Below are 20326 nucleotides of genomic sequence, written 5' to 3'. Positions count from 1 at the left end.
ATAACAGCCGACAAATTCACCAAAAGACTAGACCAAAACACCACATCAAGGATAAAACAAACAAAAATAATTAGACTAAGACTAGGACATACAAGAATAACTCACCAACATTACCTAGACCCTACCAAAATAAATACTTGTACACATTGCCTGAACAACGTTCCAGTAACTTTAGAACACCTACTCAAAGATTGCCCATCCTCACAACTCACAGACATACGTTTCAAAATCTTCGCTAACAATAATCCGCTGACATTCCTCTCTAACCCAACTAAAACTGAAATAGACCTAATCATAAAATATCTAAAAGAATCCAACTTATATTCATTAATCTAACTCTAATATAAAACCCATGGAATACATCTCACATATAATAAATATAATATAATAAACATAACATAATAACAACATAGCCGAAGCTCATAGTAACCAGTGCTATCACTAATAAGCTAGGTTAATAGTTTTAACTCTAACCTCGCTGTAAATAAATAAATAAATAAAAATTGATATCTACGCATTATCAGTTTCGATAGGACAAGTTGGATTACTTTAATTCCATGCACTAAGTGGAACTGGGATTGGATGGAGGAAAACGAGCTCATTCAGCATTTATTGCTGAATATTGATCATAATACAAACTGAGTAAAACATAAACAAACCAGTGGAAACGTTGTGAGTCATGGTTAGCGGCCGCGGCCTGGTACTCAGGTAGTATACAGATGAGCTTATGATTAGCTAAGTTATGCAATATGTTTTATCAGTCAGGTTCCGGTTTTCACTTACTTTTGCGGATTATATTTGGTATCGATGTGTTTAATTATACCCGATACTTAAAATGAGTATAGGGGTATATTAGATTTGTGGTGAAAATGGATGTGTGTAACGTCCAGAAGAAAGTGAGTCGGAAACGTTTATATATTCTTGATCAGCATCAATGGCCGAGTCGATTGAGCCCTGTCTGTCTGTCCGTTCGTCCGCCTGTCCGTCCCTATCAGCGTCTAGTGCTTAAAGACTATAAGAGCTAGAGCAACGACATTTTAGTATCCGGACTTCTGTGATATGTCACTGTTTCATGGTTTGATGGTTTCATCGCCGTGGCCGCTCACACAATTGTGGTTGGTGCCAGCGCAGATCAGAAGATCAGCGGACGCCCAGCTGATGTCATCCTGGCCGCCTACTGGTCCGTTCAGGCCGCATTGCGGTTGCTAAAATCCAGCACCAATAACTATGCCATCACCGCTGCCGTGCAACAAATCAACAATTCGTACAAGTGCAAGCCGATTGAGGACATGCTGAGCCACGTGCTGAAGCAGTTCAAAATCGATGGCGAGAAGACAATCATACAGAATCCGAGCGAGGCGCAGCGCAAGGAGCACGAAAAGTGCACCTTCGACACGTACGAAGTGTATGCCATCGATGTGATTGTAAGCAGCGGCGAGGGCGTGGGACGGGAGAAGGACACCAAGGTCTCAATCTACAAGAAGTCGGAAGAGAACTACATGCTCAAGCTGAAGGCATTCCGTGCCCTGCTGGCAGAGGTGAAAACAAAGTACGGGAACATGCCTTTCAACATCCGCAGCTTCGAGGAGGAGACCAAGGCACGCATGGGCGTCGTCGAGTGTGTCTCGCACCAGATGATTGAGCCCTTCCAAGTGCTGTACGAGAAGCCAACTGAGATTGTGGCGCAGTTCAAGCACACGATTCTGCTCATGCTCAATGGCGTTAATCTTGTCACCGACATACCATTCAATGAGGACAGCTTCGCAAGCGAGTACAGAATTGCGCAGGAAGAGCTGAAGACACTGGTCGCACAGCCACTAGGACCCGTCAAGGGCAAGGGAAAAGGCAAGAAGGCATCTGCTGCGGCGAACAAGGTAGATTTCGCGCCGGCGCCCGTTGAGGCCAAGGCATAGAGCCGACCGAACCCTAAACCCTGATGAGCATCCACGAGAACAACTAACTCGCTGCCTAAAGCTGCCGCCGCTCCTTCATAAAACCCCCAAGAAATCAATTACCCAATTTTGACAAACTACCGGCAAACAGATCCAAGTTTTTTTTACTTGTACACACACACGCCAGGGAATACCATTAGTATTTCCTTCCCTACTTACCCTCCTTCCAGCATTAATGTGGTGCAGCCACCATCAGGGGCCGCTCTTACTTTTACCTCTTAATATACTTTATTATTGTACCGACCGATCCAATATACTTGATCCTACATCTATCGACACTTCGACAGTAGGATGGTAGGCGTCTTCAGGTATAGTGAGCGGAAGGGATTGGGTTTACAACACAATGGTCAAATCCGATACAAAGCACAAATCAAGCAATAGATTCAACGAATAGGTCAACAAAGTCATGTCGTGACGTGGGGACTAGGTTACTAGACTCGTTTGCCGAAGATCAAACAGCTCGTGGCAAGTTGATGTGACCAAGATCTATCATATGATCCTTATCTGATAGCGAGGAAGAAACAACGTATAAAGCGGTTAGAAACATTTTTAAGCACAGGAGTTCCTGTTTTCGTTGAACATGGACTGGGAAGTATTTCGACGGAAAGTTTGAGTCCACTGCAATCAGATTCTTTACTGCACGTCGAGATGAACGATCCTTTCTAAAAGTTGTGTACCAACCTGCCACAACCTCGGAACTAAGATTGTCCGGCTTTAACCAGTTTTCGGTAAACACAATAATGTGGTAAAACATTCTGATAGGTTACTACAAGAGAAGAGGTTCGATAGCAAAAATTTCTAAAAACTGGAGCACCTAAAAATTAAAACGAAACGTTTTGGCTAAAAACGCAAAGCGCAAAAGTAAGGGATAAGTAAGTGCCTGATAATATAATAGACCCGTTAAAAAAATAAATTTTGTGACCTACCTACATATGTATATTAGTTACCTTATTAATGTTATTTACATTTTTTCTTAGCAATGATAACGGAATGACTTTACTACTTACGGGTACTGAAAATATGGAACCATCATGTCGACCATTTCAGCATTTATCAAATCCGTTGGATACTCTACTATTTTTCGAAGAAAGCTTGTATCGGACATAACTTTCAATGACTCGTCCCAGGAACTTTGGATAAAAGTTTTCTCTGTATCCGGACGAATGGGTTTGATCTTTCGCCTAAATAGTATACATACACAATCCATAATAAGCGTTATTAGGTACGGTGGCTTTCCAAGTTTTCGAACAGTGGCTATGTCAGCCGCTTTTATTGTTTTTAGAGCCGCTTCAGCTTCTTCCAAAGCAGGAAGAGCTTTTTCCAACTTTGCTTCAGCAACTTGTTTTACAGCCGATATATTCTTAACAAGAACTTCAGCATTACCTTTCTTTTCTGCCACCTCTACTTTAACTATCTCAGCAGCTGCTTTTGATTCTTCAACGGTTGCCAGAACTTCTTCAGCTTCATCACTAGCAATAGCAATAACTTTGTTCATTTCGATTAAATCCTTTTTAAGTATAGCAACTGAAGCCCCTGCCTCATCGAGTTTGTCTAATCCCGAACTCATGCGCTCAGACATTATAACAATATGATCCTGCTTATCTTTGTACAATAATTTATAGCTTTCCAAAAACGATATTAATGATTTTGGAGTTATAAAAGTAACTCGCCTAAATCGATCGTAATAACAGACACAAGCTTCTTGTACAGTTTCGTGAATCCAGCTCATTATATCTATTACTTGATTCTTCACCTTGTCACTGCAAACAAGCTGAAACTCTGCCAGATAGTGTCGGGACACAGCTATACGCGCATCCTCCGGCCATTTTTGAAACCAGTCTATTACGCACCCAGAAATAAGCCCAGGAAACTTTAATGAACGCATACGGAATTTTTCGCCCACCTAAAAGACCACTTTTTAGTTAAAAAATAATTACTTTGTAAGTGGTCGACTTACCGGTGAGAAACATAGTGCTATATGGAGATTAAATCGGGCACGTGATATGAAAAAATCGTAAAGATTATCTTGTGTTGCGGGTCGCCGCGGATGGAGTTTTTTCATAATTGGAATGAGCTCGCTATAAATTTCATCCATCTCGTCTTTTGCGAACAGATTAGCGATTTCCCCAGAGCTTAATATGTTATTGATAAATTCTAGAAACGACTCTTCTTTAATTTCGTTGTCTGTAAATATGAATGTCATGCCACTTCCTTCCAGCCCAGCAGTTCGATATAAAAATTTAAGGTCGTCTGTTAAATTTCCATTATTATATGATCGGGTTAAAGTTATTTGAAAGAATTTATAGCCGGCTATAAAAGAAGCAAGACGCGTTAGGCTCTGTTTACCAGAACCACCAACTCCCACAAGCAAGGCATTTCCACGAGGATTGCTTATTATACGAGAGACTATTATTAAGTGTTTGAGAGCATCCATAAAGAAAACCAGATCCATATGATACCCGCGTATATATTCATTAAACTGCGACATAAAAAGCATAACTTTCGCTCTTACAAAATCAAAACTAGAAAATAAAATATTTTTTTGTTAATCAAATAAATTTTCAAATCATAGATTTCGTTTAACACACCTTGGTATTTCCTCATAGACTTTTGGGGGCTCAAAAGACATTTCCTCATCGTCATCTTCTTGCCCTTCTGGTGCATCACGAAGGAAATCTACCCAAAAGGTGGGTTCCTCTGGATAATCTTCGAAAATTTCTCCTAAATAAGATTCAGCATCAATTCGCATTCTCGTCAAAAACCAGATTTTGTCCTTTTCCGCCGTAAATCGATCAGAAATAACTCTAGTGCACTCGTGGCACCATAGCTTAAGCACCTGAACTCTCGTTCGGCATTCTTCTCGTTTTACTTTCAGAATTCCTTCCCAGATGCGTGATAGATCACGCAAGTTAAAAACGTAGTGAAAGTTTGATGGTGTTGGTAACATTTTCGTCTTAATATTTTGCCAAAATATCCGAGTCAACGGTACTAGGAAAGGTATTATTTGCACAACTTCATCATCAAATCGTTCCAAACAAAAGTAGCCAGCACTTATGCTTTTAAAAATCTGATCCATTGAATTATTACTCGGCAATGTGCAGTTAAAAATACATAGATGACGTTTCAAGCGATTTGGAATATCATTTCGTCCACCCCCTGGATGAATCATGGCTGACAAGAACTGTATATCCATGATGGTAGAAAAATCACCTGGCCGCTCCAAAGAATAGAAACCGTGTTGCTCGATCATTTGCCGCACTATTTCATTTGTGATTTGATCTCCCCACTCGTTTATAACTGGCATGTTTATGTCATCAATAAAAACTGTCATTGACCGTTGATTCGGTGGTCCATATGTTGTACCTTGCCGTTTTTCTACGTAAGACTCAATAATACGCTAAGAAACAATGCAACAAAAACAGATGTTAATTTGAAAATAATAATATTAATCTTCTATATATTTTTGCATTTCCGTGGAAATGTCAACCGAGGCCAAGCAATTAAAAGTCAATAAAAAAACATTTCCATATAATTTGGTCCATTTTGTTTATTGTGCAGGTTCGATATCACAGGAGTGTGGATACCAAAAATCGCATAGAAATTGTAAACATTTTCAAGTATGCTTTGATCTTTTTATACCCGATACTCAACCCCATAAAGTAAATATATTCTTGATCAGCATCAATAGCCGAGTCGATTGAGTCATGTCTGTCCGTCTGTCCGTCTGTCCGTCCGTCCGTATCATTTCGTATCTAGACTTCTGTGATACAATGTCACTGTTACAATTGTATTTCAAAACATCGCCCCGCCCCTTTCCGCCCCCTGCACATGTGCATTTCAATAATTCGCCCCACCTCCTTCATCCTCAATTTTGAAGATAAGAGAAAATTAAAAGCCCACAATCATAGAGAATGACCATATCTACCTTATTGCCGAATCTGGATCAGATCGGACTATTATTATAGCCGAAAGGAACAAATTGGAATGGAATGTGCTACCCCCGATTTACTTGTACAATTATTTACTTACTTGAAACATATTTGGAGTACTTGCCGATGAGAAATTAAATGATTTAAAAAGGTGTATTTCTGGATCGTAATGGCCCATGTAAGCTTTTATCATTACTGTCTTCGCAGTACCCTGTTCACCAATCAAAAGCACCTGCTTAAGCTGCTTTGCACTGTTATTTAAGAGAAATGCAGTGCGTACATTATCTACGTTTGGTACTAAAATAGATGCAAACTCTAATGATTCATCCTCTGGATATCGGAATTCTTCCACACGTGTATTCCAATGCTGCCAATTTCCATTTTCGTCTACATAGTATTCAAATATGGTCTCATTTACACCACGTTTTGGCCAACCTATATAATAAACAAATAATGATATATTCAAAGTATATGTAGTTTAAAGCTTGGGAAAAAACTTACGTAATTTAGAAGGATGTTTAACAAGAAATTCTTCGAGTTTTTCTCGCTCGGAAAGCTCAAGAACGGCACCAAGAGACCACATCATCGAAAACAAGAATACACGTTCAATGGCCTTTTCAGAATAAATTGACATATCCATTAATAAGCCATCCATTATATCCAACATTTGTCTAATATAGATAGCTTCTAGGATTCTCATCTTTGTCGTAAGGCGTGACTGTAGAAATATATGAGCATCATCATAAAGGCTATCGTAACACCGTCTAAATATTTCACTGCTATCCCCCTGTTTCATTAACCAAGCCTCCATGTAAACTTTCCAGCTTAATACGGACGAGCTTGTAAATACCATACCGACACGACTAACTGTTGCTGGGGAAGCGTTATCAACATTATCAGGCTCAAAAACTAATTTTGAGTTGTCTGCCATTTTAATCCGATCGCCGTTTGCAAGAGTAAGTGTCTTGTTATCGTCTAGCACTGAATTTAAATTTTCAATCCAAACTGCGTCAACTGGGCCATCTAATACAATCCAGCAATTTTGATGATGAGGAACCTTTAAAGAACGACGCCAAAGAGTTGAAAAAATGCCATCTGTCCAATCATTAGTAGCCACGTCCAAACGACCAAACATTTGTGGTGCTGTTATAGCTTTGGGGTTCATTCTCATTTCCTTATGAAGTCGTCCCATTTCGGTAAAACAACGAAGCATACAGTTAGTGCAACTAGTTTTGCCCGAACCGGTGGGTCCCATTAACATTAGTCCGTGCCGTACTAAAGAAGTCTCATATAACTGCACGACTTTTAGGTTCCACTCAGGATTATTGACATAACCCAAATCATCACAAGCCTTTATAATAGCCTTTTGCAGATCTTTGTATACATTTGTAGTTAATTTTATGCCTGGAAACATATCTTCTACTAGTGAAACAAAGAGTCCTTCATCTTCGTCAATAAGTTTTGACACATTCATATCACGCAAGACGCGCATTACTATGGTTTCCTCAGTATCAGTCGGATTAGACCTTTTCTGGGAACCAAGTGTCCGAAGCACAGATAATATATTGCGAAGTCCAAAATCATAATGGACTTGTTTCGATAATTGCTCCTCGCACAATTTATATAGTGTAAACATCTTTCGTGATAGTACAACATTTTCTTTAAATCCACAACTAGCCATTTTAACTCGTATAATAATCTGACGATCAGGTACCATCATAGCTACTGTACGAAACATAATTTTCAGATTTTCGGGTAATTCCTGGCGACCAGCATATCCTGGATTCATGGTTATAAATATGCCGAATTCCGGATTTAATGAAACGACATCACCATCTAAAAATATGAACGTAGACCTTTTTTCCTTCCGAGCTGTTAAAACAATGCTTTAGAAAGTATAGAGCTTTAGTATTTTGTATGCACACATAACAATACAATAAAAGGACTTACTAAATTTGCTGTGCTGCAACAGAGAGTACCGGTAGCTCAATTCGATTAAATTCGTCGAAGCATCCCCAAGAACCAGACTGTGCCAGTCCCTTATAGATACGGCCCAGCCCACGAAAATCCATTTGATCCGAACAATTGAAAACAACAACAAGTTTACCCAATGCGCGGCCCATGTCTTTTGTTGTTTCAGTCTTTCCTGTTCCTGCAGGACCAGCAGGAGCACCTCCCATACACATACCTACAGCCTGAGCGAGAGTTATATAGCACCGATCTGTCAGTGGCGTTATTGCCAGGCGTTCAGTTACACCAAGATACTCGTTTTGATATATAAAATTTACGTCTGTTATTCCTACAACAATTTCATCATTATCTTCATTATAATAAAAGCGCGCTTGCTTCTGCCATTCAAAGTCTCCAGTAAATTTAATACGCTGCGTACACAAGTCGTCAAAAATGTCCCGCTGATGAACATGTATAGTAACCATAGTCTCAAACCGGATTCGATCCAGAGAAGTTAGATCCTTTACAGTTAAATCAATAAAGAAATTTAAAAGAACTAAAAACTTATTATTTGTACGCTTCATTATTGTCTTATCAGTACGACATTTCCGCAAAGCATATTCAGAGTCTTTTGTCCAAAGCAGTTGCACGCCTATCACACCGGCTTGGCCACAGAATGTTGGAAACTCTTCAGCGAAATTGAACTCGGGATCATTTAAGCTTACAGCCATGCTAGCAAGTACCGTTTTCATAGTATCTTGCATTTCCTTTAGTAAACGACCTAGCCAAAGCTCCACGCTACCTGCACATTGTACGGTATTTTCAAATTTGACTTTCTCACGATTCATAGAATTCATTGATTCAATAATATCAATTGTCTTATCCTGAAAGTCAACAGTTGCGATCGCATCAAATATACTTAACAGGTGTGGCTGTATCGACGTTGGATCGGAGGCTTGACCAAGAATCTCCAACAGAACAGGATCCGAAACAAAAAAAAAACGAGGAAAAAGTAAACGCTTGGATTCCAAATATCCTGTTAAACTTTTCTGGCAGGTCTCGAGCTGATCTAATAGCCATGTTAGATTCGTAGTGAGCGACTCGTCCCCTGTGCAGCAATCGACGGCGTTCGGTATTTCCCGTGCACGCATCATAATCTTAACATAACTTTTGTCTATGTTCGTAAAACGTTTGGCTTCCATAGGCAATTGCTTTGATATATCTCCGCCAACAAAAACGGCTTCTAAATAAATCCAAAGATTTTGCACCATTAGCCATTTTTCTAATATATCTCCAGTGTTCACTAGCTTAGAAAGCCATAATTGTATTTCCTTTTTAAATGGCGCGTTATATCTATTTGATGCTAGTGAGTTCATTATCATAAGACTGTCCTCTAACGATGAAATTATTTCCAATGTTTCGGCTCCCTTAAGAACTAGCTCTCCCCTATTTTTGAATTGTCCTAGTTGCAAATTAATTAGAGACCAATCGTAAATAATCTGTTTAAGCTTAGCTTCTATATCCAACTCCTTGCTTGCTCCTACACAAATATCTTCGACATCCTCTTTGTATTTAAGAATTGGTGCCTCGAGCAATTTTCCAAGAGTAAATTTTGGACTAGTTGGATCAAAATCGGTTTTAAAAAGTGCGTTTAAACGAACCCAATGTCGTTCCTTCATAGCCTTATTCGTCATTAGCTCAAGCAGAGGGCATGTCTCATTAAAATCATCAATTTTTGTTTTTAGATCAATAAAGGCAGGCCATGATTGCATTCCTTTAGGTAACTTTCGGCAACGTAACTGAAAATCAGCCAGTTCAGCACTTATTTTTTCAATATTTACATCAGCCCATGGCATTTCATAATAGTCTGAAATTGTCTTCAGCACTTGTATATATAATGAGTATAAACGATTAAGGTAATTAAACTCGCGTTTGCGCTGGTGAAGTAATGGATATTCAGTTATTGGCAATCCAAAAAGTTTTTCCCCACTACTATACATTTCATATTTTCTCCAAAGCTCATCGAATCGATTCTGAAAGAGGAAAACTCTATCGCTTGCCTCTTTGGCTGAAATTCCTTCGACCATTGGACCATTTGCTTCAAAGTCACGATTAAACTCATCAAATTCTTGAACAAATGTAGATATACCATCATTCAGTTCTCTTAGTAGCGGCTCTTCCATTTCCGATATGCGATCAGAAACCTTTTTAGCCTGTAGTGTAGTACTAGTAAAAATTTTAATATTTTCAACTATTGAACACTTACATTTTCTAACATTTTGTTAAACATAATCTGAAGGCCTTCCACTTTATCATAATCTTCTTGTGGAACATATATAACAAACTGAGAGAAGAGAGCATACGTGTCTGTTATCAAGTGCAGATTTAAGTCCATTCTGCAATGAGATAAAAACACATTTCTCACTAACATATGTATATAGTATAAACAATTATAGTTAAAGTGACAAGATTTGTAAAGACTATATGTTGAGGTTGGAAACCTCTTCCGGGCGTTACACACATCCATTTCCCGAGCGGATATATAAACCCCTATACTCTCTGTAGAATTTTGCAATAAATTATATTAGCTGCCTTTAATCAGACTTCGGACACGGGGGCTTAGCGGGGTGCACCAGAAGGCGAGAACCAAAAAGCACGACTGTTTTCCATCCATTCGAGATGGCGACTCTATCTTAGTTCATTAGGCTATGCTGCAGCGAATTTTGCTCAACATCGTTATGTTGCTTCATTAGATTGAATTCATCTAAATATGTTAGGCGGTAACAACTTCATTCATAGCATCGACCGCTCTACAGACATTCATGCCGCCTTGAACGACTGCACGTCGGTCTTCTGTATCCTTGCGGCAGCGAGTGAAGGGCCTGGACGATCAGATCGTTGGGATCTGTTCTGGCCAGAGTGAGTGGCCTGGAGTACTGAATGGCCTCTGCCTCGGCCAACACCGTCTGAACTTCGCTTTCTGTGAGCGAGGCGTCGGCGATCTGACGGACTACGATTTTCTTCGCCGACTTGACCGGCATCTCACACAATTAGTTGAGAGGTCCGGGACAGGCTCTAAATGGACGGCCTTCGAAACCAAAAAATACCGCGATATACATTTTGAAGGGTGCCCGTCCTCGAATCCGAAGCGATACGACCACAAAAGTCCACCCAACTAATCAGGAATGGGCGACTTTCTCTAAATCTGTCTGTCGAAAACAATGGATGCACCTCCTAACTATTCGAGTGCATTCTCGACGTGCATTTACAAGCCAAATCTTCTGTCTCTGCATGACAGATTTTTAAGTGCAAATGCCTCAAAAACAGTTCTACTAAATGACTCTTGGCGGGCAGTAGACTACAAACATCTCCCTTTTGCAAGATAAAGTAATATAATGAAGTTATTTTATTAAAGTTATTTTATTATTATTATTTAACCTAAGTACATTTTTTTTTTTTACTTAGTAATCTATTTTTATTTATTTTTTTTATATTTAAAGGTCTTATTTGTGTATGGCCATATCAGAAATAAAAATAATTATGAAATTAATTTTTATTTTTATTGAATTAAATATATATGTATATACGTACATATATTTTTTTATGAATTATGGTTGATCAGACCGTTATCATGAACATTTTTATATCCGATACTCAAAATGGTATTGGGGTATATTAGATTTGTGGTGAAAACGGATGTGTGTAACGTCCAACGACATTTTATATCCGGGCTTCTGTTATATGTCACTGTTACAAGTATATTTCAAAACTTTGCCTCTCCCACTTCCGCCCCCACAAAGGGCGAAAATCTGTGGTATCCCCAATTTTAAAGATACGAGAAAACGCCGAATCGTAGAGGATGACTTCTAGAATGCAAAATCTGAACCAGATCGTATCATTATTATAGCCAGAATCAAGAAAACAATTTCATTCTTTCTCGCTCTGTCTCTCTCTAACACACACGTATCATAGCCGGCTTTGCTTAGCGCAAATCAACGATCTTTCGTAGATCAGACGCGTTTTTGTTTTGCGCTTCGCATTTTTTCCCTTTGTTTTACATAAACAACCGGTGTTTTCATAAATAAACATTAAATACCTTTCTAATCCACCTACTATCTGGAAATCTATTCTATTCCGCGAGTGCATGCCTTTTGATTTGTGTTTAATTATTATTTATTGAACTTAAAATTTTTCGGCGTCGGCTTGTTGTGTTTGGGTTGTTGCCGTGAGTACATTACATTGCATTGCAGCTCTCGTCTCTCGTCTTGTAGCTTTTGTTGTTTTATCACTCTCTCGCTATCACCTCAACTTCAATAACTGTTCTTTCTCTCTCACTCTTTAAACTTTCTGAGCAATAGCGCTCTCTGCTTAGTACCTCTCGCTATAACCGCTCTCCACTCTGCTCTCTTTTTTTACCAATTCCGCTTTGAGCGTTGTCTGATACCAATTTGTTTTGGAAATTTTGGAATACGCTGTGGCTGCGCCAAAAAAACCTGAAGAAGCAGATCACCCACGATCAGCCGAATGTCCCCTGCTGGCTCTGCGACAGCGTAGTGCAATCAAAATGCGCTGGATTTTCTGGCCTCGTGAGTGATGCTATAGCCAAACGTAATGGGTTGCATTACAGTTGCGAGACATGCCGTGCGGTGGAGAATGACATGGTGGCTTTTATGAGGCAGACGCGGAAGGGCTTTAAGGAGCTGACCGTTGGCCTTAAAAAGCAATACGATCGGCCATGGAGTCTCAATTTGGCAGTCTGCAACTGCTAAATGAGTCTCCTAGGCGTAAAAAGTAACTCCGCGGGATCTGCAAGTGCCAACCGTCACTCAGCCGTGCGCCGCCGAAAAACTGACTCCGACCACTCCAAGTGTGCAGCAGTTGATCTCGTTTGCCACTCCAATAGATTACTCCAACGACAGCAGCTGCGATGCAGATTCGGTAGCCGAATTCATCGCCTCGGAGAATGTGCAGCCAAATACGTCTGCAGCGTCCGTGTCCGTGGTGTCCGCAAGTTCGCTAGTTGTCCCGTCTATCCCGATCCCACCAGTATATAGACGATCCGGACCTCCGGATATTGCCACCACAGGTACTAGGCCTGTGGTGACTAAACCACTGGTGGGAGTCCCACCATTTCTTAAACGACAAGTTTTGGTTTCACGGCTGGCCCCTGACCTCACATCTAATGATGTAATTGCTTTTATTTAAAGCAAAATAAAAGCCGTGGGATTAAAGGTGGAGAAATTCAACTTCTCTTATGCCAGGGAGATAGCCTCGTCTAAGATAAGCATCTCCCCAACTCAATTTGACACCATTGGCCCTCCATATCCCTTAAAAATCTTTCCAGTGTGCCACCCTCAACCTCAACCTCAACTTCCTCTTCCTCAACTTCCCCTCTTGCTTCCACCTTTCCAAAAAACTAACGTCTCTTTTAGTAACCTATCAGAATGTTAGAGGCTTACGTAGTAAGCTAAGCATTCTTTTCCGGGATAGTGTTGCATTTGCTTCCCACGTTATTGTGTTTACTGAAACCTGGTTAAAGCCGAACATTCTTAGTTCCGAGGTTTTGGCAGGTCGGTACACAACTCTTAGAAAGGACTTATGAGGATTTATGAGCAGCATTTGTCCGCTTTAACTGCTGTTTCTTCCTCGCTATCAGATAAAGATCATATGATAGTTCTTGGTGACTTCAACTTGCCAGGAACTGTTTGGTCTTCGGTAAACGAGTCTAGTAACCTAGTGCCCATGTCACGACATGACTTTGTTGACGGCTTGCTTGACCTGTCCCTGTCTCAAGTCAACCATGTGAAAAATTCCTTGGGTCGATTGCTTGATCTGTGCTTTGTATCGGATCCGACCTTAGTGTTGTTAGCCCGAGCCCTTCCGCTCACTATACCTGAAGACGCCTACCATCCTACTTTCGAAGTGTCGCTAGATATAAGACCAACTGTATTGGATCGGTCGAGTAGGCCACCTGAACGTGGTCGCTGCTTTCGTAAAGCCGAGTTTACGAAGCTTAATAATCTAATTAGGGATTTTGATTGGTCCGCTTTGTACTTGTTCACTGATGTCATAAAAGGCACAAACATTTTGTACAATGCTCTTGGCACATTTCTTGTCCGATTAGATCTGGAAAACCCCCTGGGTTTACCAAAGAGTTATCCAGCCTAAAAAACTTAAAATCAAGACTTTATAAAAAATTTCAGGAAGTTGGTTCTCTTACTTCTCACTCTCGCTATGAAATAGCTCGGTCAAAATTTTCAGTTCTTAATGCACAATGCTATAAGAACTACCTATCTCGATGCAGGATACGTTTTTCTCAGGACCCTAAACAGTTTTACTGCTTCGTAAACAGTAAGCGTAGAATGTCCGCACACCCATCCTCGCTATCATTTGGTAATACGTCGGCAAATAATGATCAGGCAATAGCCGATCTTTTTGCCAAATTTGTCTAGTAATTAGTAATTGTAGTGGTATTTATACCCGATACTCAAAATGAGTATTGGGGTATATTAGATTTGTGGTAAAAGTGGATGTGTGTAACGTCCAGAAGGAATCGTTTCCGACCCCATAAAGTATATATATTCTTGATCAGCATCAATAGCCGAGTCGATTGAGCCATGTCTGTCTGTCCGTCTGTCCGTCCGTCCGTCTGTCCGTCTGTCCGTCCCTATTAGCGCCTAGTGCTCAAAGACTATAAGAGCTAGAGCAACGATGTTTTGGATCCAGACTTCTGTGATATGTCACTGCTACAAGTATATTTCAAAACTTTGCCCCGCCCCTTTCCGCCCCCACAAAGGACGAAATCTGTGGCATCCACAATTTTAAAGATACGAGAAAACTAAAAACGCAGAATCATAGATAATGATCATATCTATCAGATTGCTGAATCTGGATCAGATCAGATCATTTTTATAGCCAAAAGGAACAAATCAATTTGCACTGGCTACGCAGCCCCCGACGTCACGCTCAGACTGATTTTCTGTCTCTCTCGCACGCACTCTTTGTCGTGTCGTTTAAATTAGCGGCGTCTGCCGGAGTGGCTCTCTCTCCTACTGACTTAGTATCGGGTATAACTGTAGAGTTGCGGTGTCCGCTGCAACTCACAACGTTCCCCCTCGTTTTATTTTTATTTTGAATGCATGCCTAGTTCTCTTAGAAACTTTAGTGCTAATCTTCCTCGAATATTAGTCTAACAGCTATATTTCCTGCATGCTCGCGTAACAGCCTTCTGCTGGTGTCACACGGGCCACTTGACGGTGCAGTAATTCCATCGCCTCTTGAAAGATGCAGTCATTGCATGTCAACGTCCACTGAAAAAAACATTAACGCCTAGATATCAAAGACTTTAAAAGCTAGAGCAACCAAATTTTTCATCCACACTCCTGTGAGTTTCCGAGTTTGTCTAAAAATTTCGCCACACCCCCTTCCGCCAACGTAAAGGACGAAAATCTGGGTCATCCACAAATCTCAGAGACTATTAGAACTGACTGTAGAGCTCTCACTGCTACAAAACTATTTGTAATATTTCACTGCAGAACTCACTGTTACAAGTGTATTTCTTTTGCTTACTGTAGAGAGCTCACTGCTACAAGTGTTTCAAAATTTCGCCCCACCCCCTTCCGCCACCACAAAAGACGAAAATCTGTGGCAACCACAATTTTGAAGATAGGAGAAAATTAAAAACGGACAATGCCGTCAGGCATTTAGGACAGTATCGCTTCTTGATCTTTTTCATTATTTATCTGGGTCACCGGCTTGAGTAGCGTTACTCTTAATAATTTGAATATTTTATGACCCATTTCTTTAAAAGTATCTAGTGAAACTGATTCAAAAACCTTTTCGCTCGGTGCCACTTTGAGTTTGCTGATTTTATGTATACCGGCTAGCCTTTTAAGCCTTTGGAAGAACTGACCTAAGTCGAGAATTCCATTGGTGCACAAATCGCTAACGTCAATTCTTACTATAACTTTATTTCCTCGTTTTAATAAACATTGAGATTTAGTTATTCGTAAGCTCACTATTTTTCGCACTTCGTCATTTGTGATGACTTCATGAACGTTGGGCGTAGAAGCGTTTACAAGAGTTTACATAGTCAAATTTACTTGTTCTTTTCCTGCGCAGGATTTATTCTGTTTACTTTGGTTACTTGTAGTGACTTTGCAGAGATATTTTTAAAATCATTTATTTTGATGCGTGATAATGCACCGGCCACAAAATTGTCTTTTCCTTTGAGATATTCTACACACAGCCAAAGCCAGAAAGGGCACAGCCAAGGCCCCCAGCAAGCGGCAACGCTCAGCGGAGGATCCCGCTAGTCAGCCAGGTCAAGCCCAGCAAGCCAAGCGTGTGAAAACCCACCTCACAAACCGATCGTTCGCGAAGGGAAAGACCCTAATCGGCGTCCTGGACAGGGGCGCCGAGGACGGTCATGTCCCTCGGGACAAGTGGCATCTGGTGGAGAACGAGCACCAGGACCGGTTCCTACTAGAATTGGAGGAGAATGGCGGACCACCGCCAAAGTTTGGGGAGGCAGGGTGGAATAAAGGCAAGGTGAAAACCATCGCCTGCCAAGACGTTCGCTCTACGCCCATCACTGCCAGTGGGGAAGCACTGACACAAACGATAAGGGTAAGTACCTCTTTAGTTACTTACAGACCACTCAGATGGTCTTATTAAACCGGAATAAACCTTTATTATTAAAAACCGCTTGCCTCTCATGAGATACAGGGGAACATTGTATCCTGGACGGTCCTGGAAGAACACTCCTTCTCGGACCACAGGTATGTGGAAACGAGCCTCTTTATAGTTCTGTAGCGAGATCGAGAGTAGAGTTCTCTCGAAGACAGCACCCACCCTGGGCTACCTGAAGAACGCCGACCAGTCTCAGATGCTATCCTGAATTTGGTTAACCAGGAGAACATTGCCTGGGCGATCAAAAGTTTTGAACCATTCAAGTTTTCGGGGCCAGACGGCATTATCCCTGCCCAACTGATTCACGCAGGATAACAAACCATTAATTAGCTCAAAATAATTTACGAGGGAATCTTCTCTCACGGGTGCATCCCTGATACCTGGCTTCAGGCCAAAGTCGTTTTTATCCTCAAGGCAGGTAAGCCCTCGGACCTGGGGTTGAATCCCGGACGGTCAGCCTGATCGATCAGATGCATGACGGTTGAGGCATCACTGGGGCGTCAACGTCCACCAGATTTGTCAGCAGAGGCACACCGCATGGCGAAGTTTCCTTGCCCTTCCTATGGAACGTGGCAGTGCACGAACTGCTGAAGATAGAGGGGGGTGGCTGCCGCGTGGTGGCGTATGCGAACGATGTTGCCATAGCAATCTCCGGTAGCTTTCCGCAGACGTTGTGTGGGGGCATGACAAGTACTCTCACGAAGATGTCGCGATGGGCAGACAAATGCGGGCTGGGAGTCAACCCGTCTAAAACGGAACTTGTGCTTTTCGCTAAGAAGTACAAAGTTACTGACTCCCCCAAAACTCTGTGGAGAAGCGCTAGCCTTTAGAAACAATGCCAAGTATCTTGGCCTAATCTTCGAAAGAAAGCTCGATTGGAAACTGAGCATAAATGATAGAGTAAAGAAGGCCACACTGCATGTATAGAGATGCAGAAAATCCCTCGGAATAAAATGGGAAATGATCCCGTATATAGTTCGGAGACTATGTACCGCCATCATACGACCAATCAGGAGTGGTGGTATGGTGGCCAGCCCTAGACAAAAGAACTTGTCTCAACAGGCGGACTACGCACTACTCCAGGGGATACCGTTCTGGACCTCCTCCCGGAGATCTCATGGAAAAGAAGGTGGCAACACATTCCGCCCTCAGAATGAGTGGAACCAAAATGTGGAAAGCGTCCGCGGTTGGGCACTCGGGATTCCTGACGAGAGTCCGCAATTAACGGAAAGGACAGATTATTATTTCCCCATTGATCACCTTGACGCTTTTCCAGGTATCAATCCCACCTAGGGAGGACTGGGAGATGGGCGAACCTGTAAATGCGGTAAACTTTTACACTGATGGCTCATATCGATATTGTCGAGTTCAGCGACTGTAAATGACTGTCGCAGGTCTCTGCATGAGATCGCAGAGTAATTAGATCTCTTCCTTATATGGGTCCCCGGCCACAGGGACTTTAAGGGGAACGACGCTGCCGACGAGCTTGCCAGGCAGGGTACTACGATTCCTCTCTTATCAGAGAGGGAGCAGGTAGCGGTGCCTTAGGTTACGTGTAGGAGGCTTCTTACGCACGAAATATTCGAGCAAAAGGCAAACGGGAGATGGCAGCAAAGCATCTCCTGTAAAGTCTCGAGATCTATATGGCCTCATCGATCGAAAAAACGCCCGGCGGGGCTATATAGACTCAGTAGAGTACAATGCTCTGCAGTCTCCAGAGCAATCACGGGACACTGGCAGATAGGCATTCACGCCTCTAGACTGTCAATCTCTCATAACGACTCCGAAGGAGTTGTCGCGACGAGGAAGAGGAGGAATTAGTCCCCCACTTTTTCTGCCCCTGCCCGGCCCTTGGACATCATCGTCCTCGGATTCTCGGGGCCGCTTTCCTCACGGACATTTCGAACCTATCCAAAATTAAACCAGGGACCTTATCCAAATTCATCCAAGCCTCCGGATGGGACTGCCCTTAACCTGCAGTAGTCCACTCTCCCGGTTCAGGCAACGAGAAGGGGCACATGCAAGCCGCATACTTTTCATTTCGCCGATTAAAGTATTTTAGTTTTGAAAACGGAGAAATTTAGCTTAGAAACGGAAGTACCGATTTATGTGATTTCAAAAGTAATTCGACGAAGTGAATTACCGGAGTCTGGCTGAAAGTTTTATAGTTGAATTTTTATACCCGATACTCAAAATGAGTATTGAGGTATATTCGATTTGTGGTAAAAGTGGATGTGTGAAACGTCCAGAAGGAATCGTTTTCGACCCCATAAAGTATATATATTCTTGATCAGCATCAATAGCCGAGTCGCTTGAGCCCTGTCTGTCCGTCCGTCCGTCCGTCTGTCCGTCTGTCCGTCCGTCCGTCTGTCCGTCCCCTTCAGCGCATAGTGCTCAAAGACTATAAGAGCTAGAGCAACGATGTTTTGGATCCAGACTTCTGTGATATGTCACTGCTACAAGTATATTTCAAAACTTTGCCCCGCCCCTTTCCGCCCCCACAAAGGGCGAAAATCCGTGGCAAATTCAAAGATACAAAAAAACTGAAAACGTAGAATCGTAGAAGATGACTATATCTTCTAGAGTGCAAAGTCTGAACCAGATCGTATAATTATTATAGACAGAATCAAGAAAACAATTTATTTTTTCTCGCTCTGTCTCTCTCTAACAAACAGGTTTCATGGTCGGTTTTGCCAATTGCAAAATATGAGTTCAAAGATCTCAGAACCTATAAGAGCCAGGGCAACCAAATTTGGTATCCACACTCCTGTGATATCGGACCTTGACCGTTTTGTGTCAAAATTTCGCCACACCCCCTTCCGCCCCCGCAAAGGACGAAAATCTGGGGCATCCACAAATCTCAGAGACTATTAACCAAATTTAGTATCCGCACTCCTGTTAGATCTCACTATAAAACGTATATCTCAAAATTTCGCCACACCCCCTTCCGCCCCCACAAAAGACGAAAATCTGTTGCATCCACAATATTGCACATTCGAGAAAACTAAAAACGCAGAATCATAGATAATGATCATATCTATCAGATTGCTGAATCTGGATCAGATCAGATAATTTTTATAGCCAAAAGGAACAAATCAATTTGCAGTGGCTACGCAGCGCCCGACGTCACGCTCAGACTGATTTTCTGTCTCTCTCGCACGCACTCTTTGTCGTGTCGTTTAATATTCGCGGCGTCTGCCGGAGGAGAGCCATACTGACTAAGTATCGGGTATATATGTAGACTTGCGGCGTCCGCAGCAACTCACAACGTTCCTCCTCGTTTTTTTTTATCTTTTTCAAAATTCTTCTAGATTTAAAACGAGGGGGAGCGTTGTGAGTTACTACTGCAGACGCAACTCCACATTTATACCCGATACATAGTCAGTATGGGCTACATTGACACATGGGCTGTAACAATGATCCGATCTGATCCAGATTCGGCAATCTGGTGCACATAGTAATTTTTTATGATTGTGCGCTTTTAGTTTTTTCGTATCTTCAATATTGTGTAGTGTGGATACCAATTTGGTTGCTCTAGCTTTTATAGTCTCAGAGATCTAAGCGCTCATTTTTAGCGGCAGGCAAAACCGACCATGAAACGTGTCTGTTAGAGAGAGACAGAGCGAGATAAAATGAAATTGTTCTCTGCATTCTGGCCAGAATAATAGCAATATCTGGTTCAGATTCTGCACTCTAGAAGATATGGTTACGATTCTGCGTTTTTGGTTTTCTGTGACAGTGACATATTACAGAAGTCTGGATACGAGTCTCATAGTCTTTGAGCACTAGGCGATCATAAGGACG

General features: G+C 41.7%; 2 protein-coding genes across 2 annotated transcripts in view; one reads left to right on the top strand and one right to left on the bottom strand.

Annotated features, from left to right (window-relative positions):
• Positions 1–20326, bottom strand: part of LOC108164459 (dynein heavy chain 8, axonemal) — a 72416-nt gene that overhangs the window by 36605 nt on the left and 15485 nt on the right. Inside the window, exons 8-14 of the mRNA XM_017300190.2 lie at positions 10098–10227; positions 7832–10044; positions 6383–7767; positions 5982–6316; positions 4541–5349; positions 3910–4474; positions 2960–3855 (exon numbers count right to left, since the gene is read on the bottom strand). Of these exons, the coding sequence (XP_017155679.1) occupies positions 2960–3855; positions 3910–4474; positions 4541–5349; positions 5982–6316; positions 6383–7767; positions 7832–10044; positions 10098–10227 (6333 nt within the window). The remainder of the gene's footprint in view (positions 1–2959; positions 3856–3909; positions 4475–4540; positions 5350–5981; positions 6317–6382; positions 7768–7831; positions 10045–10097; positions 10228–20326) is intronic.
• LOC108164381 (proliferation-associated protein 2G4-like) lies at positions 1077–1928 on the top strand (the record flags this gene model as incomplete). The annotated part of the gene is made up of 1 exon (XM_033394278.1): positions 1077–1928. A coding segment is annotated over one exon (837 nt), but the record flags the coding sequence as incomplete, so codon positions are not given.

Source organism: Drosophila miranda, chromosome 5, assembly GCF_003369915.1.
Source record: "Drosophila miranda strain MSH22 chromosome 5, D.miranda_PacBio2.1, whole genome shotgun sequence".
In the NCBI taxonomy this organism is placed as follows: Eukaryota; Metazoa; Arthropoda; class Insecta; order Diptera; family Drosophilidae; genus Drosophila; species Drosophila miranda.
The sequence above is the reverse complement of the archived record's forward strand: the minus strand, read 5'-3'. Positions and strand labels throughout refer to the sequence as shown.